At 54.8% G+C, this 19,418-nt stretch overlaps 2 protein-coding genes across 2 annotated transcripts in view; one reads left to right on the forward strand and one right to left on the reverse strand.

The window, feature by feature from the left end:
* Nucleotides 1-529: 529 nt before the first annotated feature.
* On the reverse strand, nt 530-2,970 carry POLE3 (DNA polymerase epsilon 3, accessory subunit). Its single transcript, XM_039561890.1, has 5 exons — nt 2,937-2,970; nt 2,712-2,787; nt 1,998-2,083; nt 1,225-1,343; nt 530-749 (listed from the first exon to the last, which is right to left on the reverse strand). Exons 2-5 carry the CDS (start codon nt 2,775-2,777, stop codon nt 589-591), a joined length of 432 nt encoding a protein of 143 aa, XP_039417824.1. The 5' UTR covers nt 2,778-2,787; nt 2,937-2,970; the 3' UTR covers nt 530-588.
* An 8,282-nt stretch (nt 2,971-11,252) lies between these two features.
* The window catches only part of RGS3 (regulator of G protein signaling 3), a 59,729-nt gene continuing 51,563 nt past the window's right edge, over nt 11,253-19,418 (forward strand). Inside the window, exons 1-6 of the mRNA XM_039561956.1 lie at nt 11,253-11,370; nt 13,583-13,726; nt 16,543-16,593; nt 17,479-17,537; nt 18,161-18,255; nt 19,083-19,151. Of these exons, the coding sequence (XP_039417890.1) occupies nt 11,328-11,370; nt 13,583-13,726; nt 16,543-16,593; nt 17,479-17,537; nt 18,161-18,255; nt 19,083-19,151 (461 nt within the window). The 5' untranslated portion in view covers nt 11,253-11,327. The remainder of the gene's footprint in view (nt 11,371-13,582; nt 13,727-16,542; nt 16,594-17,478; nt 17,538-18,160; nt 18,256-19,082; nt 19,152-19,418) is intronic.

A 19,418-nucleotide genomic window follows, 5' to 3' on the forward strand; every position in this document is an offset into this window, starting at 1 on the left:
TGGCTTTGGGTTGGTTTGGGTGAGTGAGTGAGTAAACTCATGGTCCCTGTACAGCCAGCCTGCGCTGCTGCTCAGGCTGAAGGACACAGTGTCACTGTCACAGTACAGCAGAGGGAGAAGGCACAGCCAGGATGCAAGGAAACAAAGGAAAAAAAACAACTCACTTGGATCAACAGCTTCAACGTGCAGCTTCCAAGCCTCTGGACATCATCATCTGTGTTCTACACCCCAGAAGTGCTCTATTAACGATCTACTGGATTCAGCCCCTCATACTCAAGAGTCTCATGTTCTCCTGGCCAGTTTCTGCACTGAGCACTCACCAGTTCTTTTTTCCTCTCTTTCAGAGCCAGCCCAGCATCAAAAGCCCAGAGCCTGGGGAGGGCCAAAGCGCTCCAGGCACGGGGAGGAGCCACCCTGCCACGGGAAAAGCCTCAGCATAAGTCCTTTATGTACAAATTAAAGGCCAAAAGGGACAGGCCACAGAGGGGCAGCACAAAGCTCTACTGGAAACACGAGGGGACACAGCAAGGTTGATTTACAGCGTTTATATCCCTCTGAGCACACCCCAGCCCCTGCCCATGAGCGAGCTCAGTTGTCCACCTCTTCCTCATCGTTTTGTTCTTCCTCTTCCATCCTTTCGTCATCGTCATCATTGTCCTCCTCTCGGCTCTTATCTTGCTCCTCCGAGTCTGCCTTCTTGTCTTTATCTTTCCTGGCCTCTTTCTTTCCTTTCTGCTCACGCCTGTAAACTGGAGGAGAGGGAACAGTGAGGGGTTGGAGCTGGCATGGACAGGTCAGTGGCTGAGGTCCAACGTCCACTTGCTCTCCCGGCTTTCGAGGGGAGCAGGGAACTCAGAGCACAACTCACCCTATGAGCTGAGCTGTGCTGAGCAGCTCCATAGGAAATCAGGTTAAATTTCAGCAGAAAAATGCTGAAAAGGACGCAGGAGGTCACATTTACAGGCAGCACCTACGGCTTTCCTTAGATAAACATAATAGGGGAGTGAGAGCAGATGAGACTTTCTCAATCCTCATCAGTTGTGCAATAATGTTATCCCAGTCCCGTTAAGGTGCACATTAGTTATTCCCCAGGCAAACTGCAGTGTAGGATGCTGGGCAAAGAGAAGAGAAACAAGACAGGCAATAAGTGTTGCTTGTCCAGCGTTCGAGGAAAACAGGACTCGCTGCTACTCAGAGTCCCTGGACACCCATGGAGCACGGTACCTTCCAGGGACTCCTTCAGAGGGGCCACGAATCTCTGGAACTCCATCTCCTCCATGGCAGAGAGCACGTCCCCGGCATTCAGGGTTTTCCTCTTCCCCTTCATGGCAAAGTTATTTGCACTAGGCAGAACCAAAAAGAGAGGTAATTGGAAACTGTTGTCAATTCCATCTTATTAAAGTCACCAGCAACTTAAAAAAGCCATCTCCTAAACAATTAGAGGTTTTTTATCACTTACTAACAGAGGTTTGAAACACTTCTCTGTTTACACTGGCTGGCTGTGCTTGCCCACAGTGTTAGTTTCTGCTTGCACAGACCTTTTCCACAAACAGGAGAAAGAGAAAGTCTGAACCTTGGCTGTGACAGTTCCACACAGCCCTGGAAGCACCTGACACCAGAGAAATGGTCCCCGCACAGCCGAGCCACCCCAAAAATGTGACTGCGTCCTCTGTGGCAGCTCTTGCCCTAACACTTCGTGTTGAGGAGCCTGAAAAGTGAGTCAGGTGCTCCTGCCTTTGCCAGGAAGGCTGTGCAGCCACGCTCTAAGGTTAATGGCAGTTTGGGACCCCTCCTTTTGGGACATGTCTGTGTCCAGAGCCCAGCTACCTTCCCATGGGCTGCTCTGAGCAGTCCAAACCCACCTGATGCAGCCTGGCAGACTAGTTTATTTATATAAACAGACAATACAGAAACAAACACTGGGAAAGAGTCCCCAGGCCAGCAGAGAGGTGAATTATCAATCAACTGCCCCAGTGACTGCTGCACCAAAGCCTTACCATGATGTTGCATACAGCACAAACACACTCGCCGCTCGGGAGATCGCACTCCGGGCTTCTTTGGAAATATTGACTCCATCAGGAAGCTGAAAAACAAGTCCAACTTTTATCAGAAGCTGCTAGAAATGACTTAAACTCACATAATTCATGTTCCAGTTCGTTAAGGCACGCAGAGGACTCAGAACTGGGAACTGCTCTTGGGTGCTGTCACAGGAGCTCTGCTCCCAGCTGGAAGCTAAGGGCAGTAGGAATGTGTCCCTCAAAGGCACCGACTGAGCAGAAGCCCAGTGACTCTGGAGTCTGGGGTCTGGCCACTGTCTCCAGGTAACTCATCCTGTGACTACCCAGCTCCTGACACCCCTGCCAGACCCAGATCCACTCAGCAACACCTCACAGCTCCAGACCAAACATACTAAATTAACCGCTGGGAATTATTCTGGATTTTTATATAGACATGGACTTGTGCGCTGAGGTTTTGGGGGGGGCCTGGTTCTGACAGTGCCACTGCGGGAGCTGTGCTGGTGGAGCATCCCTGCGAGTGCTGCAGCCCCCGGTACCCGAGGGGGAACGGCGCCAGGACAGAGCCCCGCGGGCGGGGCCACAGCACGGCCGGGGCCGGGGCCTCCCGGGGCCGGGGTCTCAAGAGGCCGGGATCTCCCGAGGCCAGGGCCTCCAGACGCCCCGCTCCGCTGGGCCGCGGGGCCCGGCACCCACCGCCTCCTTGATGATGCGGGTGATGACGGCGTTGGGCAGGTTCAGGTCCTCCGGTCTCTCCGCCATCCTGGGCCTCCTGCAAGGCAAACGCGGCGTCAGGAGCGCGGGGACAGGAGGGATCCCGGTGGGACGCGGGGGATCCCGGTGGGACGCGGGGATCCCCTCAGGACACGCGGGATTCCGGGGCTACACGGGGGATCCCGGCCCGGCCCGGCCCGGCCGTACCCAGCCCGCGCTCCGCCGCCGCCCCGCCCGCTCCCGGCGCGCACCGCGGCCCTGCCCCCGGAGCGGCGGGAAATGGCGGCGGCGGCGTGAGGGACAGGGAGGGAGGGGAAGGGAATGGAGACGGAGAGGGGGAAGGAGCAGGACAAGGAGGAGGGGGAGAAGGAGAGGCAGGGATAGGGATAAGGGCAGGGATAAGGCAGGGATAAGGACAGGCGTAGCTATAGGTGTAGATGCAAGTGTAGGGACAAGTATAGGTGTAGGGGCGTGGGACAGGGACAGGGACGGGTAGGTGTAGGTGGTGGGACAGGGGCAGGTGTAGGTGATGGAACAGGGACAGGGGCAGGTGTAGGTGGTGGGACAGGTGTAGGTGATGGAACAGGGACAGGGGCAGGTGTAGGTGGTGGGACAGGGACAGGGACGGGTAGGTGTAGGTGGTGGGACAGGGGCAGGTGTAGGTGATGGGACAGGCACAGGGGCAGGTGTAGGTGGTGGGACAGGTGTAGGTGATGGGACAGGGACAGGTGTAGGTGGTGGGACAGGCACAGGTGTAGGTGATGGGACAGGGACAGGGACAGGTGTAGGTGGTGGGACAGGGACAGGTGTAGGTGGTGGGACAGGGGCAGGGACAGGTGTAGGTGGTGGGACAGGGACAGGTGTAGGTGGTGGGACAGGGGCAGGGACAGGTGTAGGTGGTGGGACAGGGACAGGGGTAGGTGGTGGGACAGGGGCAGGGACAGGGGTAGGTGGTGTTACACCGCAGGCACCAGCAGCTCGCGGGGCCTCAGGGGCTCTCGGGGCTGGGAGCAGAGCGAGGGCACAGGGGCAGCCTGGGGAGGGGGAATTGGTGGAGCCCTGGGGCAGAGCTGGTGCCCGTGGGAGTGTTACCGAAATCCTCCAAAATCCTTTGGATGAGTAAGATTCCCTCTAACGCTGTCTGGTGCTGTTAGCGAGTAAGGCATTACTGTATCCTTGGGTGACAAAGTTCCAGCCTCCACACCGACACAGATGCAAAACTTTTTCACTAATTTATACATCTTTAGCAAACAAATTAATGTTCATTGGTTCTAAGTTACATAATTCTCTTCATTACTTAGTGTTCTATCCACTATTGGTTATTAATTTCTCACTCTTCACGTTAATGTTGTCCGCATTCCTTATTCTTTTTATCATCTTTTTTCTCAGACAGGGAATCACCAGCTTTCCAGGCCTTAATCTCCTCTGCGTTTTCTGGTTACTCCAACCCCCTTGGACTCTTGGAGGGTCATAAATTTAAGATCCCAGATGTCCAATCTACAACTCCCTTTGTCTTTGTTTATTGAAGCTTGGCAAGGTTAGTTTTAGCAAACTTGAGGTTTTGGTGATTTGATGATCAAAGTAATTGTGAGAGCCTGTGAAGAAACTTAACTGATGCTGGTTAAAAGTGGGCACTGCTTACAATTAATTAAAACAATTAGTTAGGAAAGTTACATCATTTCCAACAGGAAATAACAGCTGTTTTCCCCCACACTGGTTTCTGGCCTCTTCCCTCGGTGCTGTGTGAGGGCACAGGGTGTGTGAGCTCCTCCATCACTGCCCCCCTGGCCCCATGCCTGGCCTGAACCCTGTAATTCCATGAGACTTTATCGCTGTTGATAACCTGACCAGATAAGTAAGCTCAGAGCACAAGAAAGCAGATTAATTAGGTGCTGTGTTGGGGTGATACTTGAAACTGTGAGCAGTGATTGACAGTGCAGCTCTTTCCCATGGAAAAGGGCAGTGTTATTGTTGTGGGGAGAGCTCACAGAAACTTGTGAGCCCAGGAAAAGGTAATTGTTGTGGACATAACGCCGTGCTGGGAGAAGCCCACACTGAATACACAAGGGCCAGGCCTGTGTGAGCCCTGGGTGACAGTTCAGTGACTGGATTAATAAACACCATCCCTGCGTGTACAAACCGTGTCTGAGTTTCGTTTTTAGCTCCTTTTCCTGTGCTCTGTTGTTAAGCCTGGCTGCTGTGTGTCCCTGGGCAGGTGTAGCAGTGCTGGCAGTGGGGAGGGTGCACTCACACCGTGGCAGATTGAGCTGTCATGACAGTGACCGTGACAGACTCGGCTCCTGGACTCGCTGCTGGCTCAGAGCTGTTGGAGCCTTTGGGAGCTGCTGCTGCTCATTTTGGTTTCTGTTTTTTAGAGCGTGAGGTGTTTTTGTCCATGAATTGAGAACCAGGTGAGGCGGTGGTGTGGGACTGCCCAGGGAAGGGGGGGGATGGAGCAGAGCCAGGGATGGGGCTGCCCAAATCCAGGGGTATGGCCCAAAGCTGCCCCACTCACCAGCAAAGCCTGGGCTGGGACCATCCAGCTCCATGCGTCTTCTTGACACACCAGACTCTCCTCCTTGGTCACTGGTGTGAGTCTGTATTTGTTTTTAATTATTACAGTGTCTGGAGGTTGGTACACTGAATCCCAGGAAGGGACTTCAAAGCTCATCCAGTGCCACCCCTGCCATGGGCAGGGACACCTTCCACTGTCCCAGGTTGCTCTAAGCCCTGTCCAACCTGGCCTTGGGGTGGGATGAAATGAGCTTTAAGGTCCCTTCCAGAGTCTGTGACTCTGTTCTGTGACTCTGCACTGATGTCAGGAGATGAACACTGTGAGCTTTAAGCCTGCAGTGAGGGTGGGCACTCCCTTAGCCTGCTTGTTTTTCACAAAATTGCACCAAAATGTGACATTTACGGGTTAGCTGCAGGCACAGAGCTTACCCGGCAGTGCTTGTACTCCTCAGAACCCACTGTTGGTACAGAGGGGCTTGAATCTCACTTGACTTCTGTGGAAATGACACTTCAGTATCATCATGGCCAGAGAAATATCAATACAAAAATACAGATTATTCCGGTGGAGAACAGTCCTTGTGGAACCCCTGTATTGTTTCCAGCACTCTCGAAGCCCTGGTTTGATGGGTGCCATACAAGTCCTGTAAAGAGGAGGCTGTTGATGTGGAAGATTAACCCTTCCTCTCGTAAAATCAGGGATGAGGTGTGCCAGGACGTGGTGCACAGGTGAGCTGACGTTCTGAACTGCAAACCTTTCCCTCTCGGCACTGCCTGGCTCTGCTCGGAATGTTTTGGGGTTGTAGGATTAACTGTGAGGTCTTGGGCCTGAGAATCGTTCAGTGCGTTCCTAATCCCGTGAGTCATTTCACACCTCTCCCCGCTCATTAGTGCTGAAGAGATCCGCTCCAGCTGCTGCTGAGAGCTGGCTCTGCGTGACTCAGAGGGACAGGGAAGTGCTGGAGAGAGTCAAAACAAACAAGAAGAGACTCAGTGTTCACAAAGCGGAAGGTGAGGACACAGGGACACATCCCAAACTGGTGTTGGATGAAGGAAGGGACACAGGGACACATCCCAAACTGGTGTGGATGGTTTGCACTTACCAGTTTAAATTTCCTTGGGAGACTGTCCACGACTGATCTGTTTTACAAAAGTGGTTTTTTCCCTTTTGGCTATGGAAGAAGAATGAATGTGAAACACTTGGCGGCATCCTTTTAAAAAGGAAATAAGCTTTTACGTGGTCATTATAATCTCTACATTTTTAAGTGCATCAGGCCTCTACCTTAGAGCTAGTGCCTGGGATCATTCCATTTTTCCTTTCCCTAGAGACAAGCCAGGCACTGCAGCCAGGAGCTGGTTCCCAGAGGATGGAGCTGTCCCATGGAGGTGTCACTCACACCCTTCTCTTCTACCTCAGGCCCTCTAAGTTTAGCTCACTTCTGACGAAGGCCTCCGAGTGCAGCACTTTCACTCTCAAAATATCTTCCTGGCATTCTTTTTTTAACCATAAACTAATGCAGCAGTTTTAACTGTCAAAAAAGTGCCAGCCTAAAATTCTGCTGATTGAGTGGACTCTCCTGTGTGACCTCAGACAGAGACTTGGACAAATCCTGTGTACCAGGTCAGGAGCTATTTTCAGCTGCGTGGACCGACTATTGCATTAACTGTAACTTTGTTATTCCCTTTGGAAAGTGCTTTGGGAAGGAAAGCTGTGGGGTAACCTCTGGGTTACCTTTCATGGTGCTCACTCGGGTTTGTGACACCATGAATCTTGCTTCTGTTTGCTCCAGAGCTGGGCTCTGCAGCAGGGTCAGGCTCTGTCTCACCTGGACACGTGAAGCTGGTGCTCTCTAATAACACTGGGAGAGTGGGTGCTCTCAGCTCCGAGGGAAGGGAATGCCTCCCTGACTGCAGATAATGGGATCATGGTTAAACAATACAGGCAATAATCAGGCTGTGCTCTGCTAATTGATCCAGAGTGCAAATTAATCTACACAGGTGGCTTAAAGGGGCCCCAGTAAGGCTGGGCTAATGGTGTGCCACTACCCAATTGGGATCCAACTGCTTCTATGTCTGCCAAGTGTGCATTAAAGTTGACCCTACAGGAGTGGAAAGTCCTTGAATTTAAAATGGTCTGGGGCTGGGCAGCTATTGTGGGAAAATGTCTCATGTGCCTGCTCTATTGTTTTGTTCATCACCTTCTGATACAAAACAGAAGCTTTTTCTGACCCAATGGGTCTGTTTTTATTTTCTTAAATATTCTTGACTATTGTTATCTCCTTCAACATTCTTGTAGAGATTCCTCGCTGAGAGGGTGGTGGGTCACTGGCACAAGCTCCCTGGGGAAGTGGTCATGGCACCAAGGCTGCTAGAGCTCCAGAAACATCTGGGGGATGTGATTAGTCATAGATTTTAATTCTAGTCCTGCAAGGGAGTGGGGCCTGATGATTCTTCTGGATCCCTTCTAGCTGGAGAGACTCTGTGTGCCTGTTCCCATGCTTGGGCTAAAGGGGGGACTCAGGATCACAGTTGTGGGGAGAGAAAGGAGGCAGCTGCCCTTGGAGCAGCAGCTTCATTCTAGACCAGCTTAATCTGAACATAAAAGCGTTGGAGAACCTTGATTTACCTTGTCCAGCCTGGGAATGGGGCCTCACCAGATGACAAAGGAGAGCTCTGTCAAGAAAAAGGGAAACTTAACCCCCTTCTGTTGTGCCCCAGGACAAGGGACAATGGCTTTAAACTGAAGGAGGGTACATTCAGTTAGATATTGGGAAGGAATTGTTCCCTGGGAGGGTGGGCAGGCCCTGGCACAGGGGGCCCAGAGCAGCTGGGGCTGCCCCTGGGTCCCTGGCAGTGCCCATGGCCAGGCTGGACATTGGGGCTTGGAGCAGCCTGGGATAGTGGAAGCTGTCCCTGCCCGTGGCAGGGGGTGGGATGGGATGATCTTTAAGGTCTCTCCCAGCTCAAACCAGTCGAAGATTTGGTGCCAAACGCCAGAAATATTTGATTTTCTGTGAAATTAGTGAGCTAACCTGGCTGACTGGGAGGCAGAACAGTGTCAGACCCTGGGGAGCAGAGCCTGTGTGAGGTACCTGAGAGGAGAGCTCTGCTATTTCCTGCAGCTCCAGACCGAGCTCTGCAGTTCAGCTCAGGTGACAGGCAATAACTTCCTAAGCTGTTTTAACTTCATTACTTTGATCCATTTGACCATTCTAAGGCCAAAAGCATAATTCCCAAGAGACCTTTTGCTACATTGAAACTGATCTCTTTTATGAGAAGTGTCACTAAAGACCCAGCTTGGTTATTACATTGTTTTTATTGCATTAAAATAAATCAACAATGGATTAACACTCAGCATTTGTCAAAATGCTGCAGCAGGACTGGATGCTCAGATCAGACATCCTCTAAGAGACCTGGAATGTCTCATGGTGCTGCTCTTCTGTGTCATTGAGTGTTCAGAGTGCAGAAGAATGGTGCTGTGAGCTGATGTGCTGCTGTAATTCACTGGGCTTTTCATCAGGTTAAGGCTGTGAGACAGGTGTGTGTTAAACACCTGGCCTGAGAAAGTCCCACTGCCCCAAGGAAATGCAAAACCAAGGACAAAGCCTTCAACTGGGAAAATTGTGAGGTGCTTGGGTACTAAGTTAAGTGTGTGCCCAACCTACTGTTATCCTGCAGGCTAGGCATGGCAAAAGGGGAAAAGGAGAAAAAAAAGAAAGAAGAAAAGAATAGTTTATGATGCCCCGTTAGTGCTTTGGGGTCAGCATCTCCTCTCAGCCTGCTCAGAGGGAATCACAGGGAATCATTCCTTTCCTGAGGAGAGAATCATGGAATCCCAGACTGGCTTGGGGTGGAAGGACCTTAAAGCCCATCCAGTGCCACCCCTGCCATGGGCAGGGACACCTCCCACTGTCCCAGGCTGCTCCAAGCCCCAATGTCCAGCCTGGCCTTGGGCACTGCCAGGGATGAGGAATCCACAACGCACAGATAACCCACGGTGCTCTGATGGCCACTGTCCTCTCTAATTGCTGTTTCCTCACTGTGAAGGGTGACAGTGGGAGGCTCTGCCAGCCCTAAAGGAGATGTTCTGTACAGGATGTCTCTGGAGTGATCCGGGGGCCTCCCTGTGCCTCAAAGGGATCCCTCTTCTGAGTTAACCCTGGATATCTCCCTTACCAGCCCCAGGGCAGGCAAGGGAAGCAGCCAGGCAGTTTGTGCAGCTTTAGAGTGTTCAAGACAGGTGAAAATCTGAACTGAAATAAGACAAGAGCTTCTCGCTGTCCCACTTTTTCCCTGCTGCTCTCCTCCTGGAGAGGAGCTGGCTTATGGAGCAGCTCTAATACAAACCATGCTGTGGTCACAGCTGCCTTAGTCTCAGCCACCGTTTAGCAATGGCAAAGGGACAAGATGAACTGTTTCCAGCAAGCTTGGTCCTGCCAAAGGATGGGCACAGGAACAAGTGGCAGTGCACAGAGACTGTTCTGTGCTCTGCATCCCTGGTGAGCCACCGAGGGCCTGTGCCAGCTCCTGCTAACGTGGGGGTTCTTACACAGCCTCTGCCTGCCCTAGAAATACTCTGTGCTTCCAGCCATGGGCATCCTGAGTTCTTACAGCAACGCCTCAGAGCCCAGGAACCGCTATGGACTGCTCCCTTTGCACGTTCAGAGTGGTCAGTTTGTGGGCAAGGGGCAGAGAGGGAGATTTAGAAAAGATCAGCCAAAGAAGTTTGTTAGCCAAAATGATGGGTGCAAAATGCCAAACACATCAAGTCCTATGGAGAGGCAGAGACACAGTTCTTGTAAGACTTTGGATGTTGCCAAAACTCCGATATTTTGGCAAAGCAGCAGTGCTGAGCTGAGTGCTGGGCTGGGATCCTGGGCTGGGATCCTGTGCGGGCTGTGGGGACACTGTGGAAGGGGATGGATGGTTTTGTGCAGTGGGCAGTGAGCAGGAGCTGCCCATGAGGTCGGGTCAGTGCTGGTTTAATCCTCAGTGCACTGTCCTCTCCCAGCTGGGAGGGGCAATTTTCCAGGAATGTGGACTCCCAAGTTCATCTGCCTCAAAAGCAGATGCCAAGGGAGCTTCAGGGTGGCAAAGGCAGCAGCAAAGACCACGCTGGGGATGTTGCTGCTGCTCTGGCTCAGATCTGGGCTCCAACGGTGGGTTCACACTCTGGGATGTGAGCAAAGAAGGGGTGGTGTATCTAAAACACCCTGGCAGGAGGAGAAACCTTTCTTGGGCCTCAGTTTGGAAAAGGATTTGCTAATGAGCCAGTCTGCCTCTTTTCTGGGTTCCTAGTTGGAGTTTTCCGGGGGAAGGCTCAGCTGTGCCTGCTGCAGAGGTGGTGTCAGGGACAGCAGCACCTCAGCTGGGCCCTGGGGCTGCAGCATTCCTACTGCTGGAAGGTGCTGTGGTTTGTGTGTCTGCCCTATATGGCAGGTTGTGCTAATCCCAGAAATCTGCCCTTAGGATTGCCCAGAAATAGCCCAAACCCTCCTTCTTGCAATCCTCTTACCATCTGGGAAGCCAGATAATTTTTCCCAGTCTGATTTAGTTTCTTTAGTTCCAAAGGCAGCCTCAACCTTGTGGGTTTTCTGTGTGCATATGTTACCCTTTTGCCTGGAATAACTGTCTAAGCACGTGTTTGGATTTGAATATCCAACCAAAGGCAGACCCTGGTGCTGGCAGACTGAAATTTGTGATGGAGAACGGTGTTAAATTTTAAAAGAAAGTCATTAACTCCCAGGCCAACCAGCTGAATGGGCAGTTTGCTGGAGACTCCAACAAAACTGCAGGTTAAGGTCAGTCCCGGGGCTGGAATGTGAGGAGGGAAGTTAGAAGGAGTCGATTCCTCGCTGTTGGGAGCCAGGAGAGAACGGGGCTGTTCCAACTCCACCATCTCTTCCCAGCTTACAATTTAATTTGTAGCTTCCCAGACTGAATCTCTGCTCCCTTGGGACATTTATATACTGGTTTAGGTTTGGGGTTTTCCCCCCTCCTTTGCAGTGGTACCACCATCAAAGGCTCGTGGCAGCTCAGTCACAGCTTGGACATTACTGGAGAGGATCCTGACCCTACGTGGGAGCCATGGAACAGCTGGGAGAGCCGGGGCTCAGGCGTGAGTGCTCAGGTGATTTCCCCACTGCCTTTGCAGCACCGCTTTCTCCTGGGGGGAGGATGGATGATGGCTCCGTGGGTGGTGGTTGTGGGAGCCAGGTCCTGGTGGCCGGAGGAGATGAGGGTCTGTATCTCCCCTGTGCCTGCTGGGGGGGGGCTGGAGATGCCCAGCTCCGTGTGGGATCGTGTTTGATCTCGGGGTCCTCTGTGCTGCAGGATGGAGCAGATTTGAATCTCCTGGGTTTGTGCGTTAGGAGTGATTTCTGCAGCCAGCGAGCCTCAAACCCTCTGGGTGGGTGGGGAGAATTCCATGGCCTGGGAGTCCAACAGAGACTCTTTACTATAATTTATTTATTATTATTTTGAAAGCCCTGTCCACTGGGACTCTTTCACCCAAAGCTATGAGACTGCCTGCTTTAGCTGGAGAGACAGAGCATTTGTTACAGTCCTGTTTGCCTCTTAAAAGCCTTTTGCAGTGAAGGCATGGAGAGAGAGGAGGCTTTGTGTGAGCCTGGGGAGCTCCTGGGAGACAGGGAGGGTGTAAACACCTCTGTGTGCTGGGAGAGCTGCGGGTGCTGCTGAGAGGAACCACACAAATCATGGTGCTGGGGCTGCCAAGGTGCTGTGGTGTGACAGGGACCAGGACACGGCAAGGCTGGGCAGGTACACGCTCTACTCCCACTCCAGAGCTTCAGGGTACCTGGGATTGTGGAGGGAATTGTTTGCTGTTCGCTCAGGAGGCTGCTCGGTGTCGTCTGTCCTGCGGGCTGAGCTTCAGCGCAGTGAAAAAGGCAATCCCAGATTGGTTTGGTTTTTCCCAGGGGCAAATAAATTTGCCAGCAAAAAAGCTTTAATTTTGATGGGTGGCAGATAGAGATCAGTGGGAATGTCAGCAAATGGGTTCAGCTGAACAAATGAAGAGTTTTTGATTATCCTGAAAGCAGGAACATTTGGAAGTGAAAGGAATGGGGATCCAGCTTCCCCTTGGACTCAGATCCAGCAGTGAGAAAAGGCAGATGTGCCAGAGCTGCTGGTGCTGTCTCGCAGATGCTCCTGCTTGCTGACACGTCCTGCACTGCTTGTGCATCCCCTGCACTTCGATGAGGGCAGCAAAGGCCACAGCTGTGCTGAGCAAACGAGCAGCAATTACAGAATAAATCATATCTTTGTTCGGGGCCCCCTCCTCACCCCACCCTGAGCTCTGGATCCCAGTGGCTGGAGACAGCGGGAGGTGATGGGGAGCTGTAGGAGGGCTGGGCAGCTCAGCTGTGCCCACGGCTGGGAGTGCCCTCGGTGCAGGGGGCTCCAGCAGCACAGCATCCACAGGAATGGATCTGGGTGCTTCCCAGAGCAGGAAAGGGACTCTCACAGCCTGAGTGGACTCAGCTCTGAGCCCTTTCTGCCCCATGGGTCACTGAGCTGCACATTGCTCCGCTCCCATCCTGGCTTGTGCCTCGCTGCTGTGCTGTGTGAAGGAGGGAGGAGGAGGCACCTGGCCCCTTTCCACCAGGAAAGCAGGAGCTTTGCGTGGGAGCTGGCAGCACAAACCCTGCCGGGCCTTCCCCAGCTCTGAACGCCTCCTGAGGCACCAGACCCTGGGCTGTGCCTCCCAAGGCCCCTGCAGGGTGCCAAGCTCGGGCTGACACTGCAGGGACAGGCAGCCCAGAGAAGCTGTGGCTGCCCCTGGATTCCTGGAAGTGTCCAAGGCCAGGTTGGACAGGGACTTGGAAAAACCTGGGGTAGTTGAAGCAGGGATGGAACTGGATGGTCTTTAAGGTCTCTTCCAACCCAGACCATTCTGCGATTCTAAGCCTGTCCTGAACATCCAGTTCAGGGCAGCATCTGCAGTGTCCTGGACAGCTGCTTACAGATTAATGAAGCCCTGACAGGACTGGTCATCTGTTTTAAATAAACTAAAATGGTGCTGAGCAGAGCCTCTGGGACGCACTTGGTGCGTGGGATGGGAAGGGCCACGGCCAGAGCTGCAGCTGGGGCTCCTGCCAGGGGTGACTCCCTCTGAACGTGGGTCTGTCTCCTGCTGTGACACTGCATGGGGTGAGCGGCCATCGTTCATCTCCTTTGTGTTCACAGGGAAGGCTGGGGCAAGGTGGAGACAAAGCCCTGTGGCAGGTGAAACTGTGGGTACAGCAGAGCCTGTGGTGTCCCTGGTGTCCCCGCTCCCTGTCCTGCCGTGTCCTGCTCTCATCTCCTCTTTTCCCTGGCAGGGACAGGGCAGAGTCCCCCGGTGCTGGAGCATCTGCCAGCAGTGACTGTAGGGCCACACCGGGCTGGACAATCCTCCCTGCGGGGCCGGCGGGGACCCTCGGGGAGCAGGAGGAGGATCAGCCGTGCCCGAGTGAAAGGGAAAGGTGAGCGAGGGGGTGTGGGAGGGTCTGTGGCCAGCCGGGGCTCAGCGCTGGCCAGGGCTGTGTGGAGGGGCCACCACGGGCAGGGGTGGGGGTGTGTGTCCAGCGCCCTGGGCTGTACAGGAGATCTTGTTCTTTTTCATCCCGGAGAGTTCTGGGACAGCCCAGCCTTTGGGGACGGATTTTTCCCCCAGAAACCCTCTCATCGTTCCTCCACACCCTCCGGAGCTGGTGCTCAGCTCTGGTGCCTCCCGGTGAGCCGCGGGGCAGCACCCAGAGCCGGTGGGTGCCTTGCCAGCTGCCGGGGGATGGAATGGGCTGTTCTGGGGTCCTGCCGGGTGACCCCATAACCCTGGGGGGGCTGCGTGCCTCTCTCCTTGTCACGAGAGCCAGGCAGGTCACCCGTGCGCTGCCACCCGCCCTTTCCTGCCTCACCCTCAGAGACCAGTTCTCCTGCCGGCAGTGGCTTCCCCGGGGTGCTGTGAATGCTCCTGTCCCGTGGGACAGTTCCTTAAACAGCTGAGAATGTGCCAGCAAACCCGATGGACGGCCAGTGCCAGCGACTGCTTACGGCAGGGAGGGTTTCCCCCTTCCCCAGCAGCTCATTCCTGGGGCACCATCGGCAGCGTGGCCGTGGCTCCGGGGTCCGCGGGGGCGGGCAGGGCACTGTCCCCAGCCTGGCACTGTCCCCGTCCTGGCACTGTCCCCGTCCTGGCACTGTCCCCATCCTGCCACGGGGGCGGGCAGGGCACTGTCCCCAGCCTGGCACTGTCCCCGTCCCGGCACAGGGGCGGGCAGGGCACTGTCCCCATCCTGGCACTGTCCCCATCCTGCCACGGGGGCGGGCGGGGCACTGTCCCCACCCTGCCACAGGCGCGGTCCCCGTTCAAACCCGCGGGGCCGATGGGAGCCGCTCCATTCAAACCGCGGCGGTTGTTCCGCGTCCCGTGGAAACGCCGCTCCCTGCGGGCTCGGCAGGCACGGCTCCAGCTCCTGCAGCTCCTAATTCGAGGTGTCGTGCCATGGAGGCCGGCAACGCGCACAGAGTCTCGCTCTGCTCCCGCCGGGCCGGTGCCCTGCCGGGAGCTTCCTTCTGCCTCAGCACGTTCGGTAAGCGCGGAACCCCGGCTCGGGCTGCCGTGGGAAGGGGCTGGGGAGCCGCTCCCTGAAGGAATCAGGGCCGAGCTTCTGCCTCGCTGAGCCGCAATAATGCCGGGAACCAGGAGCGCCCTGGGCCCCGGTGCAGCCGCTGCGGTGTGGGCAGCGCTCTCCAGGTGTCCCATGCCCGGCTCGTTCTGCCCCCTGGATGGACACGAGCTGGGGTAGGGCTGGCTGGAGCTGTGCCCTCAGTTTCCTTTTTGCTCCCTGGGTGTCCGTCTGTGGCTCCGAGAAGCCCCCGGCCCTGCGGGTGGAGCCGGCCCGGCTGCGAGCCCCGAGTGCCCCCCTGGAGCAGGAGGATTTGGATGTCCTGTGGATGTCCTGGCCGCTCGTGGTGTGTGATGGCTGTGCACACAGGGCAGGACGGTCCCCAAACTGGCATCCCCCCAAATCACCCAGCACAAAGCTTCCCTTCTCTTTCCCCTCTCCCTCTCATTCCCGCTGACTCCTCGTCATGCTTGGCCGCACAGGGACAGTTTCCTTTCGTGCTGTAACATCTGTTGTGTGCTAACAGGGGAGCAGGGAGATTCCCACAGCCTCAGAGATCTGCAGATTGCAGAGGAGTTCAAACCTCGTGCCCAAAGCCTGGAGTGGGAGGATGAAACCGGGGGACAGCGCTCTCTCTGTTGCAAAGCAGTGTTGGAGCTGTCCTGACCCATCCCACCCGGCTCCCGTCTTTGCCCTCTCACCTTGCACTTGTACAAATGCACTCACACACCATTTCCATGAGTCCATGCACACGTGAGCTGCTCAGAGGTTGGACTTTTTTTTCTCTTTGAGTGAAAAATGTGTTCTCTGAATTGTTTCAGGCTAAACAATCCCATCAGATATCCCCTCCCAAGCCAGCCCGAGCCCTTGGGCGTGTCTTTGGCAAAATGAAATGTTGGGTTTTAACTTGCAAGATGTTTGTGTGTCTGTACATTATGTTTACTCGCCTGGAAATTAAGTTTACTCACTTGTTTGTTGTGTTTTGTAAACTGGGGAAGAAGTGAAAATGGAGTATTTTGCTTTGGACTAGGGGAAACATTGTAGTAGTAGTGATGGCTTCAGCCTTTGGATTCTCCAGGGCCACTGGGAAATGTTTAGTTTTGGGCTGATCTGGAACAATTACATGATTACAGACCCTTCACTGCCATTCAAATCTGCACATCCCATCGAGGCTGGCAGGCCCAGCTCCCAGGGAACCTTTTCGGAGGAGATTCAGAGGGGAGGCTGCCCATCCTGCACCCCTTAACCATTGCACCAGACCCTGACAAACACCATGGCCTGGCTCTGCGTGCCAGTCTGAGCCTTGTGGGGAGATTTTTGGGCTGATGCAGAGTTGCCAGTGCATGGAAAAGCAAGGAAATGGGTGTGAGCAGGCTAGCAGAGCAGTGGTGCTGCCCTGGGAGCCGTGCCTTCACTCAGTAGGGCACACCTTGGCTCTCCTGGCACTGACCTCCTGCACAGGAGCTGGGACCCGATGGGTTTTCAGTGCTGGCAGACAGTGCTGAGCTCCAGCCTGACCCTCTATGAGGTGGGATGTTTCCCCTCAGCTCCCCGGGTGGGGAGGCAGGATGTGTCTGGCCCTGTGTGAGCCTTGGAGTTGTGGGGTGGGTGAGTCCTACCTCCTCCAGCCTCTCCTCCAGCCTCTCCTTCAGCCTGTCCTCTCCTGTCCCCAGGCCAGCTGAAGCTGTCCATCGAGGTGCGGGGCCGGACGCTGATGCTGCACGGTGAGTGTGTCCCTGGAGCATCCCAAAGTGTCCCCAGAGCCACAGTGGGCTGGTGGTGGGGACAGCAATTCCATGCTCTTCCTTTAAGCTCTTTGGAGCTTCATGGCAGCTGTTGGGAACAACTCTGTGGCGTGGTGGCACAACTGGGGGCTCTTTGATTGAGAGAACAAACTGAAATTTCCAGAGACCTTCATTCCAGGGTGAACACTGTGCTTGCACCCATGTGTATGACTTATTTTCCTTTTATTCCATATGAAGAGAAAAAAGGCAAACACAGGTTCCTGGAGGAACCTTACAAACCCCTTCATGAAGCACCAGAGAGTCTGGCAGAGCCCCTTTCCCCTCATGCCCTGGGCTTTCCTTCGGGCTGGATGAGTTTATTAGGAGCACAATCTGCTCGTGACAGAGACAGAGCCACTGCTGCCTTGCTGGGCTTGTGAGGAGGGAGCTTGGCCTTGTTCTGACAGCCCATCCTGTGCTCTCCAGCTCTGCTGCACATCCCTGGCACATCCCTGGCACATCCTTTGCCCCAGGCAGCTGTGGGGTCCCGACATCGGGGTCGGGGCAGCAGCGCCAGGCTGCGGCCATTGATATTTAACTGGATGATACATTTGGCTCCAGGGCAGGGAGACCGAGGCTGGGGGAAGTCAGGCAGAGGGAATGCAATTTGCCATCTGGATGCTGAACTGCCTCTGCCACTGAGCTCACCCACAGCCTGTATTTATAGCATGGGTGTGTTAAAGGGAAAGTACAATAAACCCCTGCCCCTGCTTGTGGCTTCTGCCCGCAAGGAGGGACCCCCCTGTGGAGCAGAGCAGTGTGGAGTAGGAAGATGCCTTCCCTGCTGCTTTGGGATGTGACCATTTCATTTCCTTTCCTTTCCAGTCATGGAAGCAAAAGGTCTGATGGGAACGGAGTGCTCTGCATGCGACTCCTACGTGAAGGTGGGTTCTCCTGGGGCTTTGTGCTTTTTTTGGGAATTTTGTGGTTGGCTCCTCCAGGCTTGCTCTGCACTGTTTGTCCCTTCCCCTTCCTTCTCCATCCTGCTCTGGAAGAGCATCTCCAGCTCGCATGGAGCTGGCTGGGCTCTTGCCCAGCCCTGGACGGCTCATGGGTTTTGTTGGCAGTGTCTGCATGAAGTAGAAAAGGGGAGGACAGGACCCTGCTGAGGGCTGTGCCAACCATTCATTGCAAGAACGTCCCAGTGGGTGCCCAGAGCCAGGTGGGGATGTTTGCTGGCACAGGGTGGGTCTCGTGCTGGGATGTGCAGAGTGCAGGAAGCAGCTCCCCTGAGAGGGAGTGCAAGTCAGACACCAGCCGGACACTCTGTGCATCACTCCTTGATTTTTCTGCTCTTTTCCCTCCCTCCCCTGCCCCGAGCAGTTTTGTGATGCAATTACCTGACAGGCAGAAGGGTGAGGTGACCCTAAGCACCCGTTAGCACCGGCTCAGCAGGATCTTTGAGCTCAGCCATCCATACAAGTGGCTGCGCCAGTCTCCTGCCACGGCAGCTGGGGCCCGTGCGTGCTCTGGGAACGTTAACACACTGCTTGTTTCCCTCCCAAAGATGTCCATTGTGCCAGATGCTGATTGGAAGTGCAGGCAAAAGACGAAGACTGTGCCAGACAGCAAAAATCCTGTGTTCCATGAGCACTTTGTGTTGTGAGTATGGCAGGGCAGAGGCAGCTCTGGGCCATCCCCCAGTGCCGTGTCACACAGAGCCGTGGGGACCCCGTGCCTGCTGTCCCGGGGCTCCCTCCCCATGCCAAGACCCCGTGTTTGCTTTTGCTTTGTGATCTCTAATAAACACTCAGCACGCCTGAGCAGCTCTGCTGCTGAGATGAGGAGTGACAGACATTATTCTGCTGGTTTTTGTAGCTGAAGTGCCTTGAACTTTCGGGCAGAGCTCTGCAGAGCTGTCAGCACACACAGCATGGCAGCGCTGCTCCTGCATGCTCAGACTTTCTTGCTGGGCAGGAGTTGGACAAACACACTGCATTTCCTAGACCTTGCACCTGCAATAGTGTGAATGAGGAAGGTAAAAGGGTTTCCTACAGCTCCCGCATGGAAAAAGAGCTGCATGACTTAGTGTTTGAGTAGAGCTTGTCACTGCTGGTGGCTGAGGCTGTGCCAGCCCTCTGACCCGTGCAGCGTTTGATTTGGCACAGGGTGGTGGTTTCAGAGCATGAACTGTGGCTTGTTCCTTGCATTTACCCTTTGATGGTGGATGTGTGTCTTCCTGCAAGATTATTTCCCCCCTGAAACCGCGTGAGTGGTGTCCCCACATCTGCCTGGGAGAGGTCACATCCCCTCGCAGGTGTCTGCCAGGAATGAGCAGATTGCTGTTTGGGGAGCTGCTGCAGTGCTCTGTGCAGAGACCGGAGGAGAAGACCTGGCTCTGAGGATGCTGAGGAGTCTGTGGCTGCAAGGGCAGCCCTTGCTGAGTGCTCCTGGGGAGGCTGATGAGCTGTGCCCTCTTCTTGTTCCAGCCCAGTGCAAGAGGAGGATGAGCAGAAGCGTCTCCTGGTCACAGTCTGGAACAGAGAGAGGAATTCCAGGTAAGGGGCTGCCAGCTGCCGTATGATCCTTTTCAAAGGGGGCTGTTGTGGCAGAGAACCTGCCCCCTGCTCTGGTCATTCCATGTGAGCTCCTGCAGGGCCCTGGGCCCTGAGGGCTGGCTCTGGGAAGGGCTTGGGCCAGGAATGTCCCAGCTGGGGTCACACTCAGGGGCAGCCAGTGCTGTCAGAGAGCAAACACTGCCCTTGGCACTCTCTTGCCATTGCTGCTGCTTGGTACCCATCAGCTGGGCCAGCATTTAACCCCCT

Source organism: Corvus cornix, chromosome 17 (genome assembly GCF_000738735.6).
Source record: "Corvus cornix cornix isolate S_Up_H32 chromosome 17, ASM73873v5, whole genome shotgun sequence".
NCBI classification, from domain to species: Eukaryota; Metazoa; Chordata; class Aves; order Passeriformes; family Corvidae; genus Corvus; species Corvus cornix.

What these genes read in the sequence shown, in the direction of transcription:
- POLE3 (XM_039561890.1), bottom strand. Translation starts at nt 2,777, where the DNA reads ATGGCGGAGAGACCGGAGGACCTGAACCTGCCCAACGCCGTCATCACC. An exon ending in CCCGCATCATCAAGGAGGCG is followed by an intron (nt 2,084 to 2,711) that starts GTGGGTGCCGGG and finishes CTTGTTTTTCAG; the next exon opens with CTTCCTGATGGAGTCAATAT. An exon ending in GTGCTGTATGCAACATCATG is followed by an intron (nt 1,344 to 1,997) that starts GTAAGGCTTTGG and finishes GGTTCTGCCTAG; the next exon opens with TGCAAATAACTTTGCCATGA.